The sequence below is a fragment of the Drosophila yakuba genome, chromosome 3R (genome assembly GCF_016746365.2).
Source record: "Drosophila yakuba strain Tai18E2 chromosome 3R, Prin_Dyak_Tai18E2_2.1, whole genome shotgun sequence".
Classification (NCBI taxonomy): domain Eukaryota; kingdom Metazoa; phylum Arthropoda; class Insecta; order Diptera; family Drosophilidae; genus Drosophila; species Drosophila yakuba.
The window spans coordinates 27,642,644-27,663,451 of NC_052530.2; the positions used below are offsets into that span (position 1 = coordinate 27,642,644).

The 20,808-nt window shown below is 47.8% G+C and overlaps 8 protein-coding genes across 9 annotated transcripts; 6 read left to right on the plus strand and 2 right to left on the minus strand.

The window, feature by feature from the left end:
* The first annotated feature begins 351 nt into the window (after positions 1 to 351).
* LOC6538639 (dipeptidyl peptidase 9) lies at positions 352 to 5,611 on the plus strand. The gene is made up of 8 exons (XM_002099123.4): positions 352 to 2,032; positions 2,095 to 2,314; positions 2,396 to 2,952; positions 3,080 to 3,683; positions 3,877 to 4,188; positions 4,263 to 4,485; positions 4,725 to 4,917; positions 4,982 to 5,611. The coding sequence occupies exons 1-8, from the start codon at positions 1,029 to 1,031 to the stop codon at positions 5,181 to 5,183; spliced, it is 3,315 nt and encodes a 1,104-aa protein (XP_002099159.2). The 5' UTR covers positions 352 to 1,028; the 3' UTR covers positions 5,184 to 5,611.
* A 767-nt stretch (positions 5,612 to 6,378) lies between these two features.
* LOC6538640 (G2/mitotic-specific cyclin-B3) lies at positions 6,379 to 8,910 on the plus strand. The gene has a single exon (XM_002099124.4). The coding sequence runs from the start codon at positions 6,704 to 6,706 to the stop codon at positions 8,432 to 8,434; it is 1,731 nt and encodes a 576-aa protein (XP_002099160.1). The 5' UTR covers positions 6,379 to 6,703; the 3' UTR covers positions 8,435 to 8,910.
* Positions 8,911 to 11,428: 2,518 nt separating this feature from the next.
* LOC6538641 (collagen alpha-1(X) chain) lies at positions 11,429 to 12,865 on the minus strand. 2 transcript variants are annotated; one of them, XM_002099125.3, is made up of 3 exons: positions 12,530 to 12,865; positions 12,350 to 12,469; positions 11,429 to 12,172 (listed from the first exon to the last, which is right to left on the minus strand). In XM_002099125.3, the coding sequence occupies exons 1-3, from the start codon at positions 12,834 to 12,836 to the stop codon at positions 11,649 to 11,651; spliced, it is 951 nt and encodes a 316-aa protein (XP_002099161.2). In that variant the 5' UTR covers positions 12,837 to 12,865; the 3' UTR covers positions 11,429 to 11,648. The 2 variants fall into 2 exon arrangements, with proteins under 2 accessions (XP_002099161.2, XP_015048936.2); XM_015193450.3 differs by having other exon boundaries at positions 12,350 to 12,864.
* A 574-nt stretch (positions 12,866 to 13,439) lies between these two features.
* On the plus strand, positions 13,440 to 13,951 carry LOC6538642 (protein SRC2 homolog). The gene has a single exon (XM_002099126.4). It carries the CDS (start codon positions 13,474 to 13,476, stop codon positions 13,855 to 13,857), a length of 384 nt encoding a protein of 127 aa, XP_002099162.1. The 5' UTR covers positions 13,440 to 13,473; the 3' UTR covers positions 13,858 to 13,951.
* Positions 13,900 to 15,276, minus strand: LOC6538643 (basic proline-rich protein). Its single transcript, XM_002099127.3, has one exon. The coding sequence runs from the start codon at positions 15,217 to 15,219 to the stop codon at positions 14,068 to 14,070; it is 1,152 nt and encodes a 383-aa protein (XP_002099163.2). The 5' UTR covers positions 15,220 to 15,276; the 3' UTR covers positions 13,900 to 14,067.
* A 122-nt stretch (positions 15,277 to 15,398) lies between these two features.
* On the plus strand, positions 15,399 to 16,610 carry LOC6538644 (shematrin-like protein 1). The gene has a single exon (XM_002099128.3). It carries the CDS (start codon positions 16,125 to 16,127, stop codon positions 16,530 to 16,532), a length of 408 nt encoding a protein of 135 aa, XP_002099164.1. The 5' UTR covers positions 15,399 to 16,124; the 3' UTR covers positions 16,533 to 16,610.
* A 1,298-nt stretch (positions 16,611 to 17,908) lies between these two features.
* On the plus strand, positions 17,909 to 18,405 carry LOC6538645. Its single transcript, XM_002099129.4, has one exon. It carries the CDS (start codon positions 17,986 to 17,988, stop codon positions 18,196 to 18,198), a length of 213 nt encoding a protein of 70 aa, XP_002099165.1. The 5' UTR covers positions 17,909 to 17,985; the 3' UTR covers positions 18,199 to 18,405.
* Positions 18,406 to 18,478: 73 nt separating this feature from the next.
* Positions 18,479 to 20,808, plus strand: LOC6538646 (pickpocket protein 19). Its single transcript, XM_002099130.4, has 8 exons — positions 18,479 to 18,796; positions 18,860 to 19,066; positions 19,135 to 19,324; positions 19,378 to 19,511; positions 19,565 to 19,832; positions 19,894 to 20,122; positions 20,180 to 20,464; positions 20,526 to 20,808. Exons 1-8 carry the CDS (start codon positions 18,600 to 18,602, stop codon positions 20,699 to 20,701), a joined length of 1,686 nt encoding a protein of 561 aa, XP_002099166.2. The 5' UTR covers positions 18,479 to 18,599; the 3' UTR covers positions 20,702 to 20,808.

Below are 20,808 nucleotides of genomic sequence, written 5' to 3' on the forward strand. Positions count from 1 at the left end.
ACTTATTTTTATATTAGAGGTTTTAATATTTTTAAAAATAAAAAAGTGTATAAGAAAAATTTAAATTGATTTGATGTTATTTTTCAGGATAAATTAAAAAACCATATAAAGGCAGCTAATAACAGAAAATAAAATGTTGATTGTACACTGTTGCTTGAATTCTTTAGTTTTATCGATGATGATTCAATTATTTTTTTTCGGAATATATTGTTTTTTTATAAATTTAATTTAATTATTAGATATCCTCACGATACATCGAATCAATGATTCCACAAAATTTGGTTCATCCCTACGCGCTCGTGCCATCACCAATTCGCTCGCGGCAGTGTGGCCGAAGCAGCGCGCAATTTCAATCCTGCACGGGCAGCTAGTATCGTATATCTTTCGTGCATTTCTTTAATTTACCTGCAGTTCCGTTCCGAATAACAAAACTAGATCAATCAGTTCGATTGAATTTTGACTACTCGCTGTCACAGAAGAACGCAGGGCAGGCGGAAACCTCTGGTGCTCGACAATTATAATATTTGCCGCACCGTGCGACTTTCACTTTTTACAATTCGCACAAGAAGAACAACAACAACAACGACAGCAGCAACAGCAGCAGTAGCAATAGCAGAAACAAAAGCAGCAACAACAACAAGGGCAGCCAGCAGCAACAAAAGCAAAAAAAGAAGAGACGAAGGCGAAGACGAAGAGCGATGAGTGTGGAAAATACCAGAGCGGACAACATCAGGCCACAGAGTGCAGCGAGAATTGTTTAAGAATCGGTGGATTGCACGGCAAATGCAAAGCGAAATAACAATAACAAACCAGCACAACAGGGCCGCCTGTGTGTGTGTGCGTGAGCGGTAGAGGGTGTTGGTGCGTGTGCCTGTGCGTACGTGCGTGCGTGTGTGTGTGTGCTCCAGCGAGAGTGCAAGTGTGTGCGTGAGTACATTGAGTACATTTCGGTGCCCCCAAAACTTTGTGTGTGTACGTGGTTTGGATTGGTTTCGCTGCCAAATTGGGTCAGCTCGCAGAAATCCACCATGGAGAGCAGGACCCAAGTGAATCAGTCGAACCAGCAACAGCAGCAGCAGAGGAATCGCCTGCCCTCCTCGCCAAGTCCACCGCTGAGTGTCAGTCTCACTGGCGGTCCGAATGCCAACACAACCTTGATGGGCCTTGAGCAGGATGCAGTGCCCTCGTCGCAGCTGGGCAGAAACAACAATAACGGTGGAGGCGGCGGTGGCCACCATCGCAGTCACAGCATCACCAATGCGGCGACCACATCACTTGCCAATCTCCTGGACGGATTTACGGCTCGCGTCTCCACAGCGGTGAGCGTGGCAGGTGGCACCAATATGCTAATGGACCGAAGCAGCCAGAGCGCAGCCAGCACACCAGGGTCAACCCATTCGATAGCCAGCCTCACCAGCATGGGCTCACTGGGCACCACGGCCAACGCGCTGTACTCCTCCATCGGCAGTGCCCTCAACTCCATCACCTCACCCATTCAGGCTGCAGCTGCGGCGGCCACGGCCACAACCACCGAGGTGGTGGTGGCGGCCGCCTCTGTGATCACCAACCACCTCAGCTCACCCACCAGCGGCACTCCGCCACATGGCCTGGATGCGGATGAGGGCGATGATGAGTGCGACGACTGCGAGGAGGACGAAGACGATCCGGTAGACAATGACGGGCACATTGCCGCCCCCACGCCCAACAAAAGCTGGGCCGAGAACAAGCAAGTGGTGCAAGAGATACGCAAGAAGATGTGCAACCTGTCCTCCATGGTGCCCACCAATGTGCAGTTCCGCCACTTGTCAGATGGACGTGCCAGGTGCTACTTCCTCGGCACTCCGCCGCAAAGCTGGGAGACTACGCTGCTCTTTGCCGACATAAACCTAACGCAATCGGAGGAGCAGCAGTTATTAGTGCAGCGACTGGAGGGGATTGCATCTGATGAGTGGAGTCCCACTTTGAATGCAGGATCCCCCACGAGCAGCGGGCACCAGCCGGCCTTTCTTTTCAATTCCCTGCCCAGGCCTAGGTAAGCTTACAATCGTTGCAGTCGACTCCCGGAACTAATGAGATATTTTTCAACTTTTATAGACTCCCATGGAGTCCACTACTACAGCAGCCCATTCAGAGTAGTGGAGGCAGCGGAGGCAGTGGAACGGCCAGTCCCTATGCCCGGGAGTTTCAACTACTGCAGGAGCGCAAACGCCTCTCAACCTGGGGGATTACCTGTTACGAGTTGCACAAGCCCTCGGGCAAACTGGTATTTCCCTGCTTCAATGACCTGTACCAATGTCTGGACACAGGATACAATGTAAGCATTTCAAAGAACTCCATTGTCCTCTACTTCCTTTTCTCTTCTACATAAATTTATGTCTTAATTTTCTATCAACAGTCTGGACTGCTGTTTCCCACGCAGCTACGCACCTGCCCGCAATGGACGGCCTTGGATCCGCAGATTTGTCCACAGAACTCCGACATGATAGCCTACATCAGTGACTGCGACCTCTTCGTCACTCACACGCTGAGCGGGCACGAAAAGCGTCTCACTTACACGTCCACCGGGCGCCATTCGTATGTGGACGATGCATTGAGTGCCGGTGTGCCCTCTTATGTGATGCAGGAGGAGTTTAGCCGCTACCAAGGCTTCTGGTGGCAGCCACATTCCAATGACGGTATCTACCGCATTGTCTACGAGGAGGTGGATGAATCGGAGGTCTCTGTGTACACGTTTCCATCGTCGACGGCCGTGCACGGCAGGGTAGACGAGTACCGCTTTCCACGCACCGGTAGCCCAAACGCCAAGTCAAAGCTCAAGCTGGTTCAGTTCGTACTGAACGAGGCACTGCAGGTCAGCGAAATTGCCATCAAGGATCTGCCCTACTCCCTGTTGGCTGTATTCAGCTGGTTGGAGTACATTGTACGTGTCGGCTGGACACCGGATGCTAAATAGTAAGTATAATCTTGAATGTGAGGCATGTTAAAGCCAAATCTTTGGGAAAAAGTTCTTTCGCCATTATGTTAATGTATGTTGCCAGAAGTTAATGTATATTAACTGTGCACTCTTTTCTTTTACCAGCGTATGGGTGCAGGGATTGGATCGAAAGCAACAGCGGATGGATGTAATCCTTATTCCGTTGGATAACTTCTGTGAGTCCTACAGCAGTCAGGTTTCAACGCCTACCGACTCAATAGGCGACCACAGCTGGCGCAGCCTGTATAGTCGCACAATCACACCACTGCAGGTTATCTACACAGAACGCTCGGACAGCTGGATAAATGTACATGATATGCTTCACTTCCTGGATCTGACGGAAACAAGCGTCACCTTCCTGTGGGCATCTGAAGAGACTGGTTTCCGTCACCTGTACTTGGTGACCGCCAGCTTGTTGTTGAGCCAAGCGAACGGACAGCAAGATCCTGCATCCGCCGGTGCGCAGCCCAGTTTCGTGGAACAATCGGCACTGCAACCGCGCATCCTCAACAAGGTGGCCTTGACCAGCGGTGAGTGGGAGGTGCTGGCCAGGAATCTCTGGGTGGACAAACCCAACAAGCTGGTGTACTTTGTGGGACTTCGCGATACGCCGCTGGAAAAACACCTCTACGTTGTAAGCCTGGAGCGACCCGAGCACATTCGCCTGCTCACGGAGCCAGGTTACTCCTACCTCGTGGAATTCGACGATGTACGTATGTTTAAAGTCATTATCTAGCTTAAGTAAGGTGCTTTTAGAGGAAATAATTTCAAATGTTGATTTTTGTAAAAATTTTACATATTTTACATTGTACCCAAATAAGTATGCTACATTTTATATTACGGCTAAATCCAAGGACTTCATTATAAAGCATATTAACGATTGTTTCTCTTATTTCCCACAGCAATGCCAGTTGATGCTGCTCGTCTACTGCAACATCCAGCGGCTGCCCAGCTGCAAGGTGATGCGCGTTAACCAGACATGCTCGAACGGTGGAGTGAACGGCATTCAGATTTCCCTGGTTGGCTATCTCCACGAAGGCGGTAAGCCGGAGCCGCAGTACTGTCCGCAAATATTTTCTCCGCAGCTACCGTCGGGAGATATCGTTTATGCCATGGTTTTCAAGCCGCACAATTTTGAGTTGGGTGTCAAGTATCCAACGGTGCTCAATGTTTACGGTGGACCCGAGGTGCAGACCGTGAACAACACATTTAAGGTAGGTTTGATATAGGCTGTAACCAAAATGTTGAGCTCTTTGCTTAATTTTGATGTGCTTCTGTAAATTCTTAGGGCAAACACCAATTGCGGATGCATATGCTGGCCGCCCAGGGATATTGCGTCATCTGCATCGACTCTCGAGGATCACGGCATCGAGGCAAGCGATTCGAAAGTCACATCCGTGGCCGGATGGGTCAGGTGGAGCTGACGGATCAGGTGGACGCGCTGCGCAGCTTGTCCGACCAGCTGGGCTACATTGACATGGATCGCGTGGCCATTCACGGGTGGTCATACGGTATGTTATCTCAAGATAGTTGACTTATAAGGTGATTGACATTGTGTTATAGTGGAGTAGTTCCCACTACGCTGCATACACCTTAATCTAATCAGCAAGCAAAGTCATTCTGAACTTGCAAATATATATAAAATCATTCTGAACTTGCAAATATATATATAAAATCATTCTGAACTTGCAAATATATATATAAAATGAAGATGTCTTATCTACTAATGAATTTTATTTCATTTCCGCAGGTGGCTATCTAAGCTTGATGGGACTGGTTCAGTATCCGAAAATCTTCAAAGTGGCCATTGCCGGAGCGCCGGTCACCAACTGGGAGTATTACGACACGGGCTACACGGAGCGTTACATGGATATGCCGCAAAATAACGAGGCCGGCTACTCAGCCGGTTCGGTGCTCGAATACGTAAACTCCTTCCCCGAAGAGTGAGTACTAGGATAATTTTTTCATTTTCAAATTCTGTAAATTTTCATGTTCTCTTTTATTCAGGGACAAGCGCCTGTTGCTCATTCACGGCCTGATCGACGAGAATGTACACTTCTGCCACACCTCGCGGCTGATCAGTGCATTGAACAAGGCGAACAAGCCGTACGAGGTGCATCTGTTCCCCGAGGAGCGACATTCGTTGCGTAACCTGGAATCGAATAAAAACTACGAAACGAAATTACTGTCATTCTTGCAAAACTTATGAGATTCGTAAATGTCGATGGCCGAAATAAGACCGCCTGCTAAGGCAACACAACTAGCCCCGCCCCACGCCCTCGCCCCTTCGCAATAGTTTTTTACTTCATTGTCTTTGTTTTTATTTAGCTTTTTGTTGTTCGAACGATTGTTTTTATTAGATAAAGAAAATGAGAGCAAACGAAATTTGTATCATATTTTTAGCATACTTAATTTATAAACGTACGCAGTTGTAAGTATAATGAAAAGTTGAATGAATGAAAGTTTACCCATCCGTCTGCCTCCCAATATTAGACTCTCCAGATCCTTATCTTGACCAAGCAGCTTACTGTAATTAATTTATACTTAATGTTCTACCCCACACGTCATACTGTACTCTTAATTATGTTGTAATTGTTTTTGATATCCGCAAATGTACATTTCTCCTATCAATAATTATAAGTTGTGTTTTAGTGCGTATGTACGAGTATGTGTGACTGTCTGCGTAAGTGTTTTCCACAAAAGCGGAAGAAAAAAAACCTTAAACTTGTCATGCCTTTGGGGCAGGCCATCAATTAATGTTAGTTCTACGCATGCATATAAAGATATATCTCTTCGATAAACCTGTAGCAAAACGTATGCATACTTGATTGAGTTTTTAGAGAAACCACGTTTTGGCTAAAGCAACAAAAACTGAATTAAATTTAAAATTAATTATGCCTATATATAATCATTAGTCTTACAACTGATACATGCAAACGTATATATATACATATATTTTGTTTAACATTTAAATAAACAGTTGTGTGTAAAAGCAGGTGTGTTACTTTTCTCTTGTGTTTGGATGGGTGGAGATTATTGAGCAGATGGGGCATAAACACTCTACAATACCTTTAAGGTATAACAATATTACTAATTTTAAAAGGCTTTTCTGTCAGCTGCTTGGATTTAAAATTTGTTTACAAAATACATGGCTACTTTGTTAACTTCAAAGATTGGCGTAGTAGCAAAAACATTGAAGTAGATATTTAAGTGAACTGGCCGTTGTAACGGCCAAAAAGTGCATCACACAAATTTTGAACTGCAGCCTTTTGAATTTGCCGCGCTTTGAGAGACTACCCCCAATGCCTAGCTTCACCACAGAGGTGTAATCGAGGAGATTTCCGTTAGGCAGCCAAACGCCGCAACACGGTCACACTGCAGCCCGCAGTTGCATCTGGCATCTGGCGGTGTTTTTTTGATTTTTTCTCAGTGCTCTCTATCCCTCCGGCCAAGCGCCATAACTCCACAAAACTCGAGCCGGAATTGAATTGTGAGTTTGTGTGTTGTGTGACTAGGCTTGATCGAATCGAATCGAATAGAATCGAAAGTAGCTGTAGCTAACGAATCAAGTTGTAACCAGCACACCACTGACCACATCCAGCAAGGAATCCGCTAACGAGGATCGTGCTGAAACCAAGTGGAAGTGGAGGAGACGAGGACTCCAGTCGCCGCTCACAAGAACAAAAACAACAAACGACGAGTGCGCTCACACGCAAACAGGCATTCAAAATGGCGCCCACAAAAGCAACAACGCGCGCGGCCATCGCCGGCGGGCATCATCAGCTGCAGCAGACAGGGAATCCCATCCTGGGAGCCCTGGGAGCTGCCACCAGGAAGGGCCTGAGTCGCCGGGCGGCCGCCACGGGGAACATAGATCCCAATGCCGAAAATATGCAGACGCGCGCCAAACGCAAGGCCGACCATAGTCCCATCAAGAATGACAAAATCAAGCGCTCGGCGCTGGGTAACCTGACCAACAATGTTAAGATCATGACACTGCATCCGGGACAGGATGAGGAGCAGTCGGCGGGCGTGGGCAAAAAGCCAACGGCCCAGCAGCTGCAGGCCCTGCTCGATGCTAAGAAACAGGAGAATCTCAGTGTAAATGTCTTTGCCGCCAGCAAAATGACCACGCGCGCCTCCAGCAAAGTGGAGGATTCGGTGGAGAACTGTCACAAGGTGCTCGATAAGCTGGAGGAGGCGTTGGCCAGGCCCAAGCCGCGCCCCAAGGCAGTGCCCGCCACAAAGAAGACAGTTTTGGGGGAGATTCAATTACCGGCCATGCCAAATCCTATGCAGATTCCCGTTTTACTGCCGCCCACGCACAATCTGGTTGCTCCCCAGGCTGCCGCCATTAAGCCAGTTCGCCGGATCTCCAATGACTTTAACAAGACTGAGGACAGCCTGTACATGTCCGCGCTGGAGGATGTCTCCAGTTGCGATTCCATGCGGCTGTCTGGAAACTTTGAGGCAGCGCGTCGTCGCTCCGCCAAGTTGCAGCAAAAGACTGAGCAGCAGCCACAGCCGCTGTTGCTGACACTCCCAGAGACTGCTCCCAGCCAGGTGGTGCCCATTCTGCCAGTGCCCGAGGATGTGGAGGACTTCGACCGCAAGAACTGGGACGATCCCTTCCAGGTGTCCCACTACGCCATGGATATATTCAACTACCTCAAGGTGCGCGAACCGGAATTCCCCATTGCCGACTACATGCCCAGGCAGATCCATCTGACCACCTGGATGCGCACCCTTTTGGTCGACTGGATGGTGGAGGTGCAGGAAACGTTTGAGCTTAACCATGAGACTCTGTACCTGGCGGTGAAGATCGTGGATCTCTATCTCTGCCGCGAGGTGATCAACAAAGAGAAGCTGCAGCTCCTGGGCGCCGCTGCCTTCTTTATTGCCTGCAAGTACGACGAGCGACAGCCGCCGCTGATCGAGGACTTTTTGTATATCTGCGATGGGGCCTACAATCATGACGAGCTGGTGCGGATGGAGCGGGAGACGCTGCGCGTTATCAAGTACGATCTGGGCATCCCGCTCTCGTACCGTTTCCTGCGCCGCTATGCCCGCTGCGCCAAGGTGCCCATGCCCACACTGACCCTGGCCCGTTACATCCTAGAATTGTCACTCATGGACTACGCCACCATTTCGTTCAGCGACTCGCAGATGGCATCCGCTGCATTGTTCATGGCTCTGCGCATGCACGGCGGTCCGGGGCAGCTGGACAAGCAGACTTGGGGCTCAACGCTCAACTACTACACCGGCTATCAGTTGGCGGACTTTGCTGAAATTGTGCCCGTGCTCAATGCAGGACTGCATCGCAAGCCGCGGGCCACCATCAAGACGATACGGAACAAGTACTCGCACAAGATATTCCACGAGGTGGCCAAGGTGCCGCTGCTGACGAACCAGGAGCTCTTCCAGGGCAACCTCGATCTGAACGAAAGCAATCTGTCGTAGGACAGCCTCAAAGTTTAGCCAAATTCAACACGTTACGCTTCACTTAGGCTCTAAGACGCTCCTGTCCCCATAGCAACCCGTTCCCGACGAAACAGCGGATCCCCGCCTTAATCGAAAACAAAAAAAACCCGACCCTAAAAATTTACCCCCTTTACCTAGTCCCGAGTTCCCGCCAAGTCCTCAAATTTTATTATATTTTAATTATTATTGTGACCTTTGCATTATTGACATGTTTTTGCATAAATATTATGTTAAGAGTGCTTTTGTTTCTTTTGCCATGTATTATTGTTTAGTTTTCCCACATACCGCATACGTAGCCACACACACACACCTCACCCCATCAATCTAAACTGAAAAATCGAAATCGACATTATCTCTAGCAGCCAACAAAATCCCAAAAACGATTCATGTTTTAATATGTACGTTAGTCTTAAGAGATGCCAGCATTAAATAAACCTAACTCGTAAGCCACCAAAGCAGACACGGATCGCCAGTAACTTATTCAACACAGATACACAAACGCAAGGATACGAAGCGAGAAGCGACTAGCAAAGGCACGTGTGTCCTGTACAACCTGGAAATGCGCCGCGATCAACCCTCGTCCTGTGTACGCCATCTACGCCATGTGCATCTGTTCCTGTAGTCGTTATTAATGCTGTTATTTGTTAAGTCGTTCATGGACTCCCCTCCTCCCCTCCTCACCTCTTCACCTACTCCTCTGCTCACATTCCCGCCCCTCAAAGGACGCTCACCATCCAATTCCCAGTTCCTGCCCGCTCCCATCCGCCTCGTCCTTCCATGGACGTTGATAACGTTGCATTGTTCAAGTAACTAGTTATGTATGTACTCAGTGTTATGTATGTATCGTTTTGCCAGAGAATACCAATAAACATTTTTACGTCCGTTCAAAAATAATTCAATCTTTTGCATCGTAACAGGTACAACTATAGGTCTATAGGTATAGATATACTATCCCAAAAGCTGAGATGAAAACTATGTGCATTCTGGGAAACTAACTAAGTGATTCTGTTCATAGAGCATTGAAATATGATCAGATATGATATCCGAAACAGTTGATTGTGTTTTTATCCATTTGGGAGAGCATTCTAAACACCCTTCGGCGAAGTGATGACTAGTAATTGGTTGATTTTCTCATTCCATTTTTGTATTTAAAATTATTTTATTATTTTATATTTATTATCAGTTTAAAACGAATATTTCCTATCGCTTTGTGATCATGCAATTAGAGAAGGAATAGATAGAATATAGAGTTGCTAAGACATCAGAATATTTTATTTAATTTACTTTTACATAATACTTTTTATTACTTTTTGAGCACATTACAAACCAAATGTTAAACGATAATTTTTCTAATTTATGTATCTTATAAATGCCAACGCTCTTGCACAAAAATTTTAATTACTTCCACTTCGATGGGTTACTTTTAACACTATAAAGCACACCTTTAGTCTTCCGAAGAGTTGAAACCAAACGGATTTGAGTGAAAAGCCGTGGAGCTGCCTTCCTCCAGGGACATGCTCAGTTGGCTGGGGTCGAATACCAATTCGGAGATAATGGGGTGGCCCATAATATATCCAAGGAGCTGCAGGACAATGATCCCAAAAGTGGCGGCAGGAAAGACGTGCATTCTGAACGAAAAACCAACTGATTCTGACAAAAATATATTTTTGCGACTTATATGTGACAATGAGAGAAAATTGATGCACTAAAATTAATTCGCTGGCAAACAAATTTTTTTTATATAGTTTTAATTATTGTTTTGTTTTTATTTCTGTTTTGATTTTGATTAGATTCTGAATCACCGCTCACTCATTGTTATGAAGCAATTGAGCAATTCAAATGTGATGAGCAAATTGTGTTAATAATAGAAATTAGTTTATCTATATTAATAATACTAATAATAATAAAATAAAATGAATATAGAATGGGTAAGTTTTAAGAAAGTATTATTTTAAAACCTTATCAAGGTCTTAAATTATCATTTCCTAGGGTATTACGTAATTTAGGGCATTATTTTCCATTTCCCCGAATCTGAATTGCTGGAAAACAGAACATAAACTCTGAGATGTCAAAGGTTAAGGGAAAATCTTTTGCACATCTAGACAAGACTGCTTCGCTTTGAGTAAACCCATTACCCCACCCATTTCCATTTCCATTCCTTTGTTTCGAATCCTCTCAGCTGAATCTGTGCTCCTTTCCTCACGCTCATCATGGAACAGCTGATGGCCGATGGCTGATGGCTGATGACCTAAGGACATCAAACCCTGCGTGGAATCGGTTCGATTTGCTACATGCTACAGGTAAAACCCACCGATACCGTCCGCCCAAATCATTCATAATCTATGAGTGTGAGTGAGTGTCTTGTCTGAATAGTCTGTTTATTGTATGTCTGTATACCCTTGGCATGGGTCTCTCGAGTTTCCTGCGGTTCCTTGCTTTTGGCGCGCTCGTCCGTCATTTTAGCGCCAAAAATTTGTTAAGGATTTGCGCGGCAGGCTGCGCATGCGCCGCAAGACATCAAGACGTCGTCCCTCGGATGGGTTCCCTTTCCTTCTGCCCTCTCTGTTCTGCACTGCACAGCGAAACCCAGCCGATTTATGTCGCTGCAGTTGGGCCTCTAAAAGGTAGCAGGAGCACCACTACCACTACCAGTACCAGTACCAGTCTCCCTCTGACGCTGATTTCCTACCACCACCTTTGGCTCGCCCAGAGTCTTGCCCTTGTGTGTTCCCTTTTTTTTTTAGTTTTCGGCTGCCTGCCAGCCAGGTAGCTCCTGTCGCCTTCAATTGTGTCCTCGCCGGATAATGGAATCGGCAACGGAATAAGAATAAGAATGTGTATGCCTTGGGTTATCTGTCTGTATGGGAGCTGAATGCCGGAGTGCATGTGCTTTATTTTTTTCCGGTTCAAGGTGCAACTGGGCAACTGGGTAACTGGTAACTGGTAACTGGCCAGCATTGCTAATTATCTTGGTTGGGTGTGCAGAAATCAAGTTTATTTCGCAGGGACACACACAGGATGATGATGGGTAAAGACAGCTGCCTTTGGCCAAGGAGGCAGCAGCCAACTTATGACTACGACTCGGATTACTTCACGCCCAACCAGCACCACCACCATCACCATCAGCACCACCATCACCACCACCATCACCACCACCACCACCACGGTGGTCCACCCATAATCTCGGCCAGCTTCAATAGGCCGGCGAGTTGAAGGCGCCGTTGTAGCCGCCCCCATAACCACTGCCATAGCCAAAGGCATTGTGGTTGTTCAGCACTCCGAATGGTCCCTTGTGAACGCCATCCTCCTTGTACTCGGTGTTCATCGCGAAATGATGGTCCCAATGGCTCGGATCAGCGGGATTGTGAGCCGGATAGTGGTGTACGTTCTTGCCTTGAGCAGCTGCTCCGTGGACTCCTGCCACTCCAGGTGCTCCCGGAACTCCAGCAACTCCTGCTACTCCTGGAACTCCAGGCACGCCAGCTACACCAGGAACACCGGGTTGAGCCACAGCTCCGGGTACCACACCATAGGCGGGGAACTGGGCGGGCTGAGGGTATCCTGGGTACTGCTGCACGTATACTCCGGGGTAGGGATAGCCGGGATAGGCACCAGTTCCCGGGAAGTAACCAGGTGCTCCTGTACCCACTGGCTGCTGTGGAGGAACTCCCACAGGATACTGCCCCGGAACTGGATAGCCAGGAGGAGCACCAGCAGCTGAAGAGAGGGAGGAAATGTGATTAATATAGGTCACTACAATTTCTAATAGATTTTGTAATTTGGATTTGCTATTCACCAATCTTTCCAATTTTGTAGAACTTTTTTGGGAGTTAAGACCTGATTTCACTTAGATAAACGAACAATATAGCATTTGCCGCTTTTTTTAGTGCTTACCTGTACTTTGGTAACCACCGGATGATGCTCCTCCGGAAGAGCCCACTGCAGCTGGGTACGGAACTGGAGCCTGTTGTCCAGGAAAGCCGGGAGGCGGATAGGCGGGAAACTGGTGACCTCCTGTAATTGTGAGTGCCGGATTGGGTGACTGGTTGCCGGGAAAAACTACGGAGTTCGTACTGGCCACTCGTACGCCGGAGCCACCTTGCTCATGGCCGTGGGCATCATCGATGGATCCAGTGGCGCCCGCATAGCCTGATCCCGCATAGCCTGCTCCCACCTGACCAAGTTCCGGATACAGCTGCGAGTTGAGATTGGCCCGCTGGCGGTGACGACTGCTGGTGATGCCTCCCGTCAGAGTGGAGGCCAGGTTGAACTCCGTCTTCTGATCCTCCTGACTCTCGTCCCTGCTGAACTGCGAGGCCTGACCGCTGGCGATCTGGATGAAGGCCAGTGCGGCGATTGCGACGACGCTCCTGCTGAACATGGCGTCTTTGGGTAAACTAAAGCCCCGAAGCTCACGGCGCGTGTATTTCATGGTGAGATCTGATGACACAAGTGCTTAGCTGAGTGTCTATTTCTGGGGTTATCATCAGGGGCTCAGTGCCCAGATAGGTAGTTTAAGTCTCATTGAGTGTTCCTTCTGGTAAATTGAATGAGAGAGTCTGCACTGAAAACATTCCAAGTGAAAGATGTTAAACAAATTGGTATATGTTGAGATACAATGCATATGGCTTTGCTTACACTTTAAAACATAAAACTATTTTGAAGAAAGATATGAAATATTATAGTTTATATATATATATTTCTTCCAGTGATATGTTTTTGGCCCAAAGCCGAGCAATAGGGGATTTCCCCAGCAATTCAAAACCAATTTTAGCATAGATTATGATTATGAGTTGCTATGATCCCTTCTTTATATAGAGAACGAAAGCTTTCTCGGACAACCTTGTTTACCAGTTCAATAGATTAGCATTATAAATAGTACATATAGCATTTGTTCCATTGCCCAAGGTTCTTCCACTCGATTCCATTCATCATCTTTCTTATCGCCCATGTGCTGCTGGCTATAAAAGCTGCAAAAAAAGTGGCACATACAGCAAAATTGATTTACCTATTCCAAGATGCAGTTGTTAGCTGCGATTCTGGTGCTAGTCCTGGCCAGCTTGGCCCACGGCAGACCCACTTTCGATAAGATTGCGGATCTTCTGTTTGGCGCAAAGTATTCTCCACCAGTTGAATCATATCCTGGTCCTGGTCCAGTTCCAGGTCCAGGTCCAGGTCCACTCATCCACGAGGGCTACCAGCAGGGCTACGACTACCACTATGGAGGAGGCTACGGCTACGGCGGCTACCAGCAGTCGCATCCAGCTGGCTATGGATACTACCCACCACGTCCGGCGCCACCGCCAAGTGCCTACTATCCAGCACCTCAGCCTGGCTACAGGCCACCTGCCACCTATGATCTTTATGGAGGCGGAGGTGGCTACAAGCAGCGGGGTTACTAGCGTTCATCCGTCCGATCAATCCCCCAATCCCATCCAATCATCTGCTGTCTCATTTGTTTATGTGTAATTTATTAAAATTGTTTTAATTTCCATCCAGAAGCTTTTAAAACCTGTTTTGAACTTTCGATAAAGAAGATCTCGAGTGAAGCAATTGAACATACAACTACGAATATATACAAGTGTGGATCTGGGAACTCCCTCTTGGAAGATTCATCTTCGTCTCACATCAATGGGTACCGAGGGAACTTCCTGGTTGGCCACATGGATATATTTGCTGGAGCTGGGGAATATTATGGCACGATTTTCGGAGGACTCATCTCGGGGCTTTGGCAAAGGCTCAGGCACGATCCAAGTGGGAAAGGTGGTCGCGGGTGGATCCGGATTCTGGGGCGGCACCAGCGGCGGCCGATTGTTGCCTATGATTAGGGTGTCCTTCGTTGGCTGAGCGGGTGGACGTGGCTGGATCGTGGGAAACGTTGCCGCTGGTTTAGGTGTGGTTGCTGGAAAGGAGGGTTCTGGTACTGGCGTTTGGGGAGTGGTGCTAGACTCATTATTTGGATCCACATTCGGGTTGGTATCATTGGGATCCGGCTGATCGGGGAAGCGTGGATAGTTGTCCCATTCCTGCTCCATCCCTCCGTTCCACCCAGGTCTTGGTGGCGGTGGTCCTCCTCCATTCCATCCTGGTCTGGGTGGTGGTGGTCCTCCTCCATTCCATTCTGGTCTTGGTGGCGGTGGTCCTCCTCCGTTCCATCCGGGTCTTGGTGGTGGCGGTCCGCCTCCGTTAAAGCCTGGACCAGGTGGTGGTCCTCTTCCACCTCCGCTATTCCAACCTGGTGGTCCTCTTCCACCGCCTTCATTCCAGCCTGGACCTGTTCCACCCCCACCGTTCCACTCAGGTCCTTGCCCGCCGCCTCCATTCCAGCCTGGTCCGAATCCCGTTTGATCCCAGCCAAATCCGGGTTGATTCTGGTTACCACCTGCGCCCCACTGCCAGCCTGGTGGCCATCCAGGTGGCGTCGGTTGCTGACGGTTGGGCGGTGCAAATCCTGGCCTGGGCATTCCTCTCCGATGCGGACCCCATCCCGGCCTTTCCTGCTGCAGCCTTTCGAACTGTTGCTGCTGCTGCTGCTGCTGATTCTGATTAAAGCGATTATTGTGCATGGCATTGATCAGTCCATTGATTACTCCGAAACCGGGCAGCTGGGCCACCACAGTGACGCCACCGGCGGAGGCGACAGCTTCTCTGGGGGAGGACGAGGAGATGGCAAACTGCGCGAGACACGTGCGCATCCACATGGATGCAAAGAGCCAGAGGAGCCAAGCCAGGCCAGCACACCAAGCTGGCGAAGATCGCGTCATGGTCGAGTAACCGCGCAGTGATCACCGCGAAAGGCGGACTCTAACTGAGGGGGAACTTTTGTGCTCCGCCTATGCGCTAATCGTGGATGCTTGATTAAACATTGGAAACCTGTCCGGCGATCAGCGGGAGAACGATGAAGATGAGTGCCCAAAGCCAGAGAGATCTGTACCGCTCTCTGAATGGAGTCCCAGAGAGATCATCATAATAATATTCATACGAAAAGTAAACAAACAGCTGAAGCTGAGACGCTCGAAACAAAAGCTGAGATATTTAGTACACAGATTGCAGTATAAAAGACTAAGAGATACTGGCGCCGAAAGCTTTCTTAAGTGATGAATAAATCAGAATATATGGAAAGTAAGCTTTTCTTTCAGTGGTGATATGATATGATATGATATGTAAGTAGCTACAAGGGAATAAAATCTATAGTCTAGCCTTTACACAGATCTATGTAAGTGTTTTATTTCAGCTTGAGATTAAGTAGAATTATTATTTGAATCACACTTAAACGATCTCAGCAGTATATGGAGATTGATACATATAATGGATGGGTATGGGATGTCCGTTGTATAGCGACCATCTACCATCTGCGATAGCTCCGTCTTCCAGTGGATGGGATGACGCGTGCTCCGCATGCTGATCGTGCCAATCCGTGTGCTATAATAAATCCAGCATAATGCATTGAGTCGCCGCTGGCCGTCTGCCCGTTGGCCAAGCTAATCTTCCAGAGATCCCGACTGTGTTTATGGGACTAAGAAGTCGTAAAAAAAGCATTGAAATGAGCTAGACCACAGAATGTGTCACCACCGCCACTGCTGCCCAACTCCACTGCCCAAGGGTATAAATAGAGGGAACTGCGTAGATGGACTGTCCAGTTCTGACTGTGATTTGAAATCGAAGCAAGATGAGTGCCAGCTATTCCCTGTTCGCCATTCTAATTTTGCTGTTTGCCTGCTGCCTGGAGTCGAGTGGCGCTCTGTTCTTCAAGTCCTGGAAGTCGGGAAGAGGATACAGTGGTTATGGTGGAGTACAGAACTATGGGGGCAGTGGCTATGGCAGCGCGGGCTATGGAAACTACGGCTATGGAAACTATGCTGGAGGATATGGTTACAACTATCCCTCGTATCCTGCATATAACTCCCACTCTTACCCAAACTATTCAGGCTACTCCTCTTACTCTCACTCCAAAGGAGGACACCGCCAAGGACGCACTTACAAGGATATAGCCAGAGTTATAAACCCAGTTCCCTACATCGGTCCTGGAGGCAGTCGTTATCTGCCCCGTGCTCCCTTTTCGCCCCTTTGGGGTTAAGCCATTGCCCATCGGAACTCGCATTGTTGCCAGCAGTATTAAACCATTAAAATAAAATCAGCGAAAGTTACATCTAAACACAGGTTGTTAATTATTTAAAGCACTTTAAGCCCGCTACTTGTGCGTACGTGTTCATTAATCTACGATCAACTGATTTATAATCACTGGCCCGCATTTGCGGAGCAGTCGCGTTCAGTGGATCGTTGGAACGTGATGGTAATCGAAATGAAATGGAGGCGCGACATCATCATTCAGGGAAAGACGCTGGTGGGGATTGGTACAGTGGAACAGTGGGGTAGTGGGGTAAGGTCCATGATCCCACAGCAAGGGATTTCTTGGGGGGAATTCCTTACAATATCTTTTATGCACGACAGAATATTCTGTACTCCTATGGCTTACGAATACTTTAATAAGCGACTAATAATTCCGTTGATTGTGGTTATTTCTCAGCACATCAAACGAATCGTTGGCTAAAGATCCCCTGATCAATGTGTTTCAGAAAATTGCGAAGTTGGCCAATGAATCACTGCATTGTTTTAGTACTTTTCTTATTACAATACCCTATTTAATTCATACAAATTACCGGAAGAAACTTAATGTCGAAATCATCAGCAGTAGTTGCCAGAAATTCTTCGATCCGCTAATGAGCCAAGTCATCTTGGACCCAACTGAACTTATCATGGCTCACTAGTGTGGTATATATAGTCTTTTTACGATCCCAGCGAGGTACTTGCGCACGAGTAAACAAGTGATTCACGCTGCATCACGAGATGCAGCTGGTCAGCTAGGACTTCCCCCCTGGAGCAGGGTTCAGCGTCATTGAGGAAGTGAAACGAGAAACCAGAAACCAGATCGCAGCCACCGTACAGGAAGGAAGACATCGGTGCCCAAGTCAGTGGCAACTAATCCCGCCGAACATGGCAATTGTTTATGCAAGAATGTGCTAATACACAGCCTCAGATGGCGCACCTACGTCATTACTACAATCCGTCAGAGTCGCTAATTACTATACAATTCAAATACGTACGAGCACTTATGCTGAGAGGCTGGGTCGGGTCGCATGGATATGGCCACATCATTCATCGCGCAAATTAGAGTCAAGATCAGATGTGGAGCATATATGCCAACTCACTGCCATTCGGATGAAATAACGGACTGCGGTGTGAATGACTTGGCGCGGGGCAGCGTGTCAGTAAATATTGAGAAAACAAAGTGATCATAAAAAGCCATTTTGCACAAAGAGGCGAGAGACGAGATCTACGTGAGCGGCAACGCAATTCTCTTGGGGTTTCAGTCGCTGGCAAAAAACCTGATTGATAAGCCGAGCGTCTGAGAACGCCAAGAACCGATCAGCCGCCGATATCCATATAAATAGACTGGTCACCTGGGCATCACCTGCAGTTCAGTGCTGGAAGCGCAGCACTCTCACACACTAAGCCACACCTTGCAAGCCATGTCCGTCCAAGGAGTCATCATCCATTGCCTTATGGTCGCCCTGCTCCTACTCCTGGTCGTCGTGTCCGGTTCCCCGGCCCGTGGATACTATCAGCAGCCGCAGCGAGAGGGTCGCAGCTACGCGGACATCGCCCGAGTGGTCAATCCCAATCAATACGCCTTTCCCGGATCTCGCGTCTATCCTGGCCAACCCTTCTGGCCATCGGGATAGGTCAGCAGTGGCTAACTTCGTATTAAGATACAGAAAAGACTTGACTAGCTGATAAGCTACACAATGAACTGTTACATCTTGTACCGGAAAATATTCAATAGGATTAAGCTAAAGATTAGTAGCATAAACAGTGTATCAAAGACCATTCCAATGGAATGATATGTTAATTAAAAAATGTCATAAAACTCGAACTTTCTCATTGCCAAAGGTTGTTATAAGTTTTTAGTTCCTTAATTAACCATAATTACAGCTGCCTTAATGAACGAAATGCATTAGCGATTCACGCCCACTTGGAGCTACTTTTGTTCAGCAAAGAACACTTGTAAGCTATACAAATTCATAACTACCAGTCAGAGTTCAACAGTCAGCAGCTCGGAAAGGATTCAAAGTACTCCTGAAATATGGTCAAGCTAGCAGCCACATCCAATGCCATTTGGTGGATCAAGAACCCCAAGGCAGCTGCGGAAATGAAGTCCAAGGGTCAGCGTAAGAAGTCCCTGGGCTCCGCCTTCTGCTTGGATATGGCTGATCTGGTTAGGAACATATCGCTCCAGGGCTACAATAAGCTATTGTCGCCAGACTTGACTTTGGGCCAAAGGTATTGAAGATGCTCACAAATATTACTCATACGCAACGTGGCTTTATCGGCATATTTTAATAGATTGATTTGGTTGCTGGTACACATGGCCACCACCGTGTCCCTGATAGTGGTGCTCTCGCTGACCTGGGAGCAGTTCGTGGCCCAGTCCTTTGTGACCAATCTGAAGGATCCCCTCTATCCAGTGGAGAATGTCCCATTCCCGGCGGTTTCCATCTGCCCCAACAATCGCATCTCTCGCCAAGCGGTCATCACATATGCCGAAGAACTGTGAGACTAAAACTAGTAAATTAAATATTAGTTAATATATTTAAATTCTGTATAATACTTATGGTTAGGAGACTAAACAGTCCTGTCATTCGCCCTGTGGAGTACTTTCTAGAGCGCCTACGTTTCTTCCGCGAGCTGTACACCCACGTGGGCGTAGTGGTGGACACCGACGACTTCATCACCTTTCAGACCTTCCTCGACGTCTTCGGCACCTGGAACAATGAGACCTTCTTCGACACCCGCCGCATCATGAAAATGGTAAGCAAACCATGGATTAGAGAAGATATAAACCAAGCTCTATTCTTCCCCAGTTGGCTCCTCGTTGTGAAGAATTCGTGCTGAAGTGCACCGTGGCCAATGTGGAAGTGCCGTGCTTCAGCAAGGATGCCTTCCAGGATAGCCTCACCATGTATGGACCCTGCTGCACCTTCAACTTGGGCAACAAGTAAGTGGCCGTTGCCTTAAGTAATCGCATCTTAATCTTCAATTCTTCACCAGACTAAAGAAGCGCCACTACAAGAATCGGCTGGCAAGTCCGGAACTGGGTCTCAAGGTAGTCCTGAATGACAGCCACGCGGATTACTTTGCACCCATCCTGAACACCAATGGATACATTGTCCTGATTCACAATGCTGAGAACTATGCCTCCGTTTCCTCCTCAAATGTGCTGGAGATGTTTCCTGGCCAAGGCGAGGATAGCTACCTTTCGATCTACGCTCGAGTGGTGGACACCGATGACAGCCTCAAATCTTTTTCGCCTTTCAGCGTATGTTGTTCTATACATCATTAGTTATTAATTCTGGAACTCCTTAACTATGATTCTAAAGCGCCGCTGCTATTTCGAGTACGAGGCTCAGAATCCGGTCCACGAGCAGCTGGTGAAGACGTACAGCTACAGCTACACCTTTCCGAACTGCATAACCAGGTGCCGTATCCGGAGTATCATGGCCCTGTGCCGGTGCCTACCCTTCCAACTGCCACTTCAGCTGGTGGAGAACCTCGACGGCGTTGTCTTCTGCACCCTGGGACACGTTGCCTGCCTCAATCAGTACATGTGTAAGCAAATCAGTGGGTTGCATACAACTTCTTCCACTACAATCCTTTCATTTCCAGTTAAGTGGCGAAATGTCCTGACGGAACGACACCTTATTGTTGGCTTGGAACGGGAAATCGAGGAGGCACTTTACTGCCCACAGTGTCTGCCCTCCTGCCGGGATGTCCAGTACGGGGTTTCAATGAGTGCCCTGCCCATCGATAACTACCTGGCCACCCTGAAGCTGGATGAGAACAACCAGACGGAGTTCAGCACAAACATCTCCGTTCTCAGGGTCTACTTCGGAGAGCCCACTGCCCAATATTATATCCGACTGCTGAATAACACCTGGTTCGAAGTGTTCAGTGGGTTTGGCTCAACACTCTTCGCTTGCCATGTTGTATCTAATTAATTTCCAATTAACAGGTACCATAGGTAACATCATGTCCATCTTCGTGGGCTTCTCCATGGTGGCCATATTCGAGATACTCTTCTTTCTGACCAAGTACATCTATGAGGGCTGCAATCGCATCGTGCAGCAGAACATAATGGATCGGAAGGACCAGGAGTTGGAAGCAAAACAGTTGTACATATGTCCTTAAGGCAGTTGTACATTTGTCCTTAAGGCAGTTGTACATATGTCCTTGAAGCAGTTGTACATATGTCCTTAAAGCAGTTGTACACATGTCCTTGAAGCAGTTGGCATCCT

Excerpts from the sequence above, each read along its gene's own strand:
- LOC6538645 (XM_002099129.4), top strand. The coding sequence starts at position 17,986 with ATGTCCGTCCAAGGAGTCATCATCCATTGCCTTATGGTCGCCCTGCTC.
- LOC6538641 (XM_015193450.3), bottom strand. The coding sequence starts at position 12,836 with ATGTTCAGCAGGAGCGTCGTCGCAATCGCCGCACTGGCCTTCATCCAG. Across the intron at positions 12,173-12,349 it reads CGGTGGTTACCAAAGTACAG|CTGCTGGTGCTCCTCCTGGC; the intron begins GTAAGCACTAAA and ends CCCTCTCTTCAG.
- LOC6538644 (XM_002099128.3), top strand. The coding sequence starts at position 16,125 with ATGAGTGCCAGCTATTCCCTGTTCGCCATTCTAATTTTGCTGTTTGCC.
- LOC6538643 (XM_002099127.3), bottom strand. The coding sequence starts at position 15,219 with ATGACGCGATCTTCGCCAGCTTGGTGTGCTGGCCTGGCTTGGCTCCTC.
- LOC6538646 (XM_002099130.4), top strand. The coding sequence starts at position 18,600 with ATGGTCAAGCTAGCAGCCACATCCAATGCCATTTGGTGGATCAAGAAC. Across the intron at positions 19,067-19,134 it reads ATCACATATGCCGAAGAACT|GAGACTAAACAGTCCTGTCA; the intron begins GTGAGACTAAAA and ends ACTTATGGTTAG. Across the intron at positions 20,123-20,179 it reads CTGCCTCAATCAGTACATGT|TTAAGTGGCGAAATGTCCTG; the intron begins GTAAGCAAATCA and ends TTTCATTTCCAG.
- LOC6538640 (XM_002099124.4), top strand. The coding sequence starts at position 6,704 with ATGGCGCCCACAAAAGCAACAACGCGCGCGGCCATCGCCGGCGGGCAT.
- LOC6538642 (XM_002099126.4), top strand. The coding sequence starts at position 13,474 with ATGCAGTTGTTAGCTGCGATTCTGGTGCTAGTCCTGGCCAGCTTGGCC.
- LOC6538639 (XM_002099123.4), top strand. The coding sequence starts at position 1,029 with ATGGAGAGCAGGACCCAAGTGAATCAGTCGAACCAGCAACAGCAGCAG. Across the intron at positions 2,315-2,395 it reads GTCTGGACACAGGATACAAT|TCTGGACTGCTGTTTCCCAC; the intron begins GTAAGCATTTCA and ends TTCTATCAACAG. Across the intron at positions 2,953-3,079 it reads TGGACACCGGATGCTAAATA|CGTATGGGTGCAGGGATTGG; the intron begins GTAAGTATAATC and ends TTCTTTTACCAG.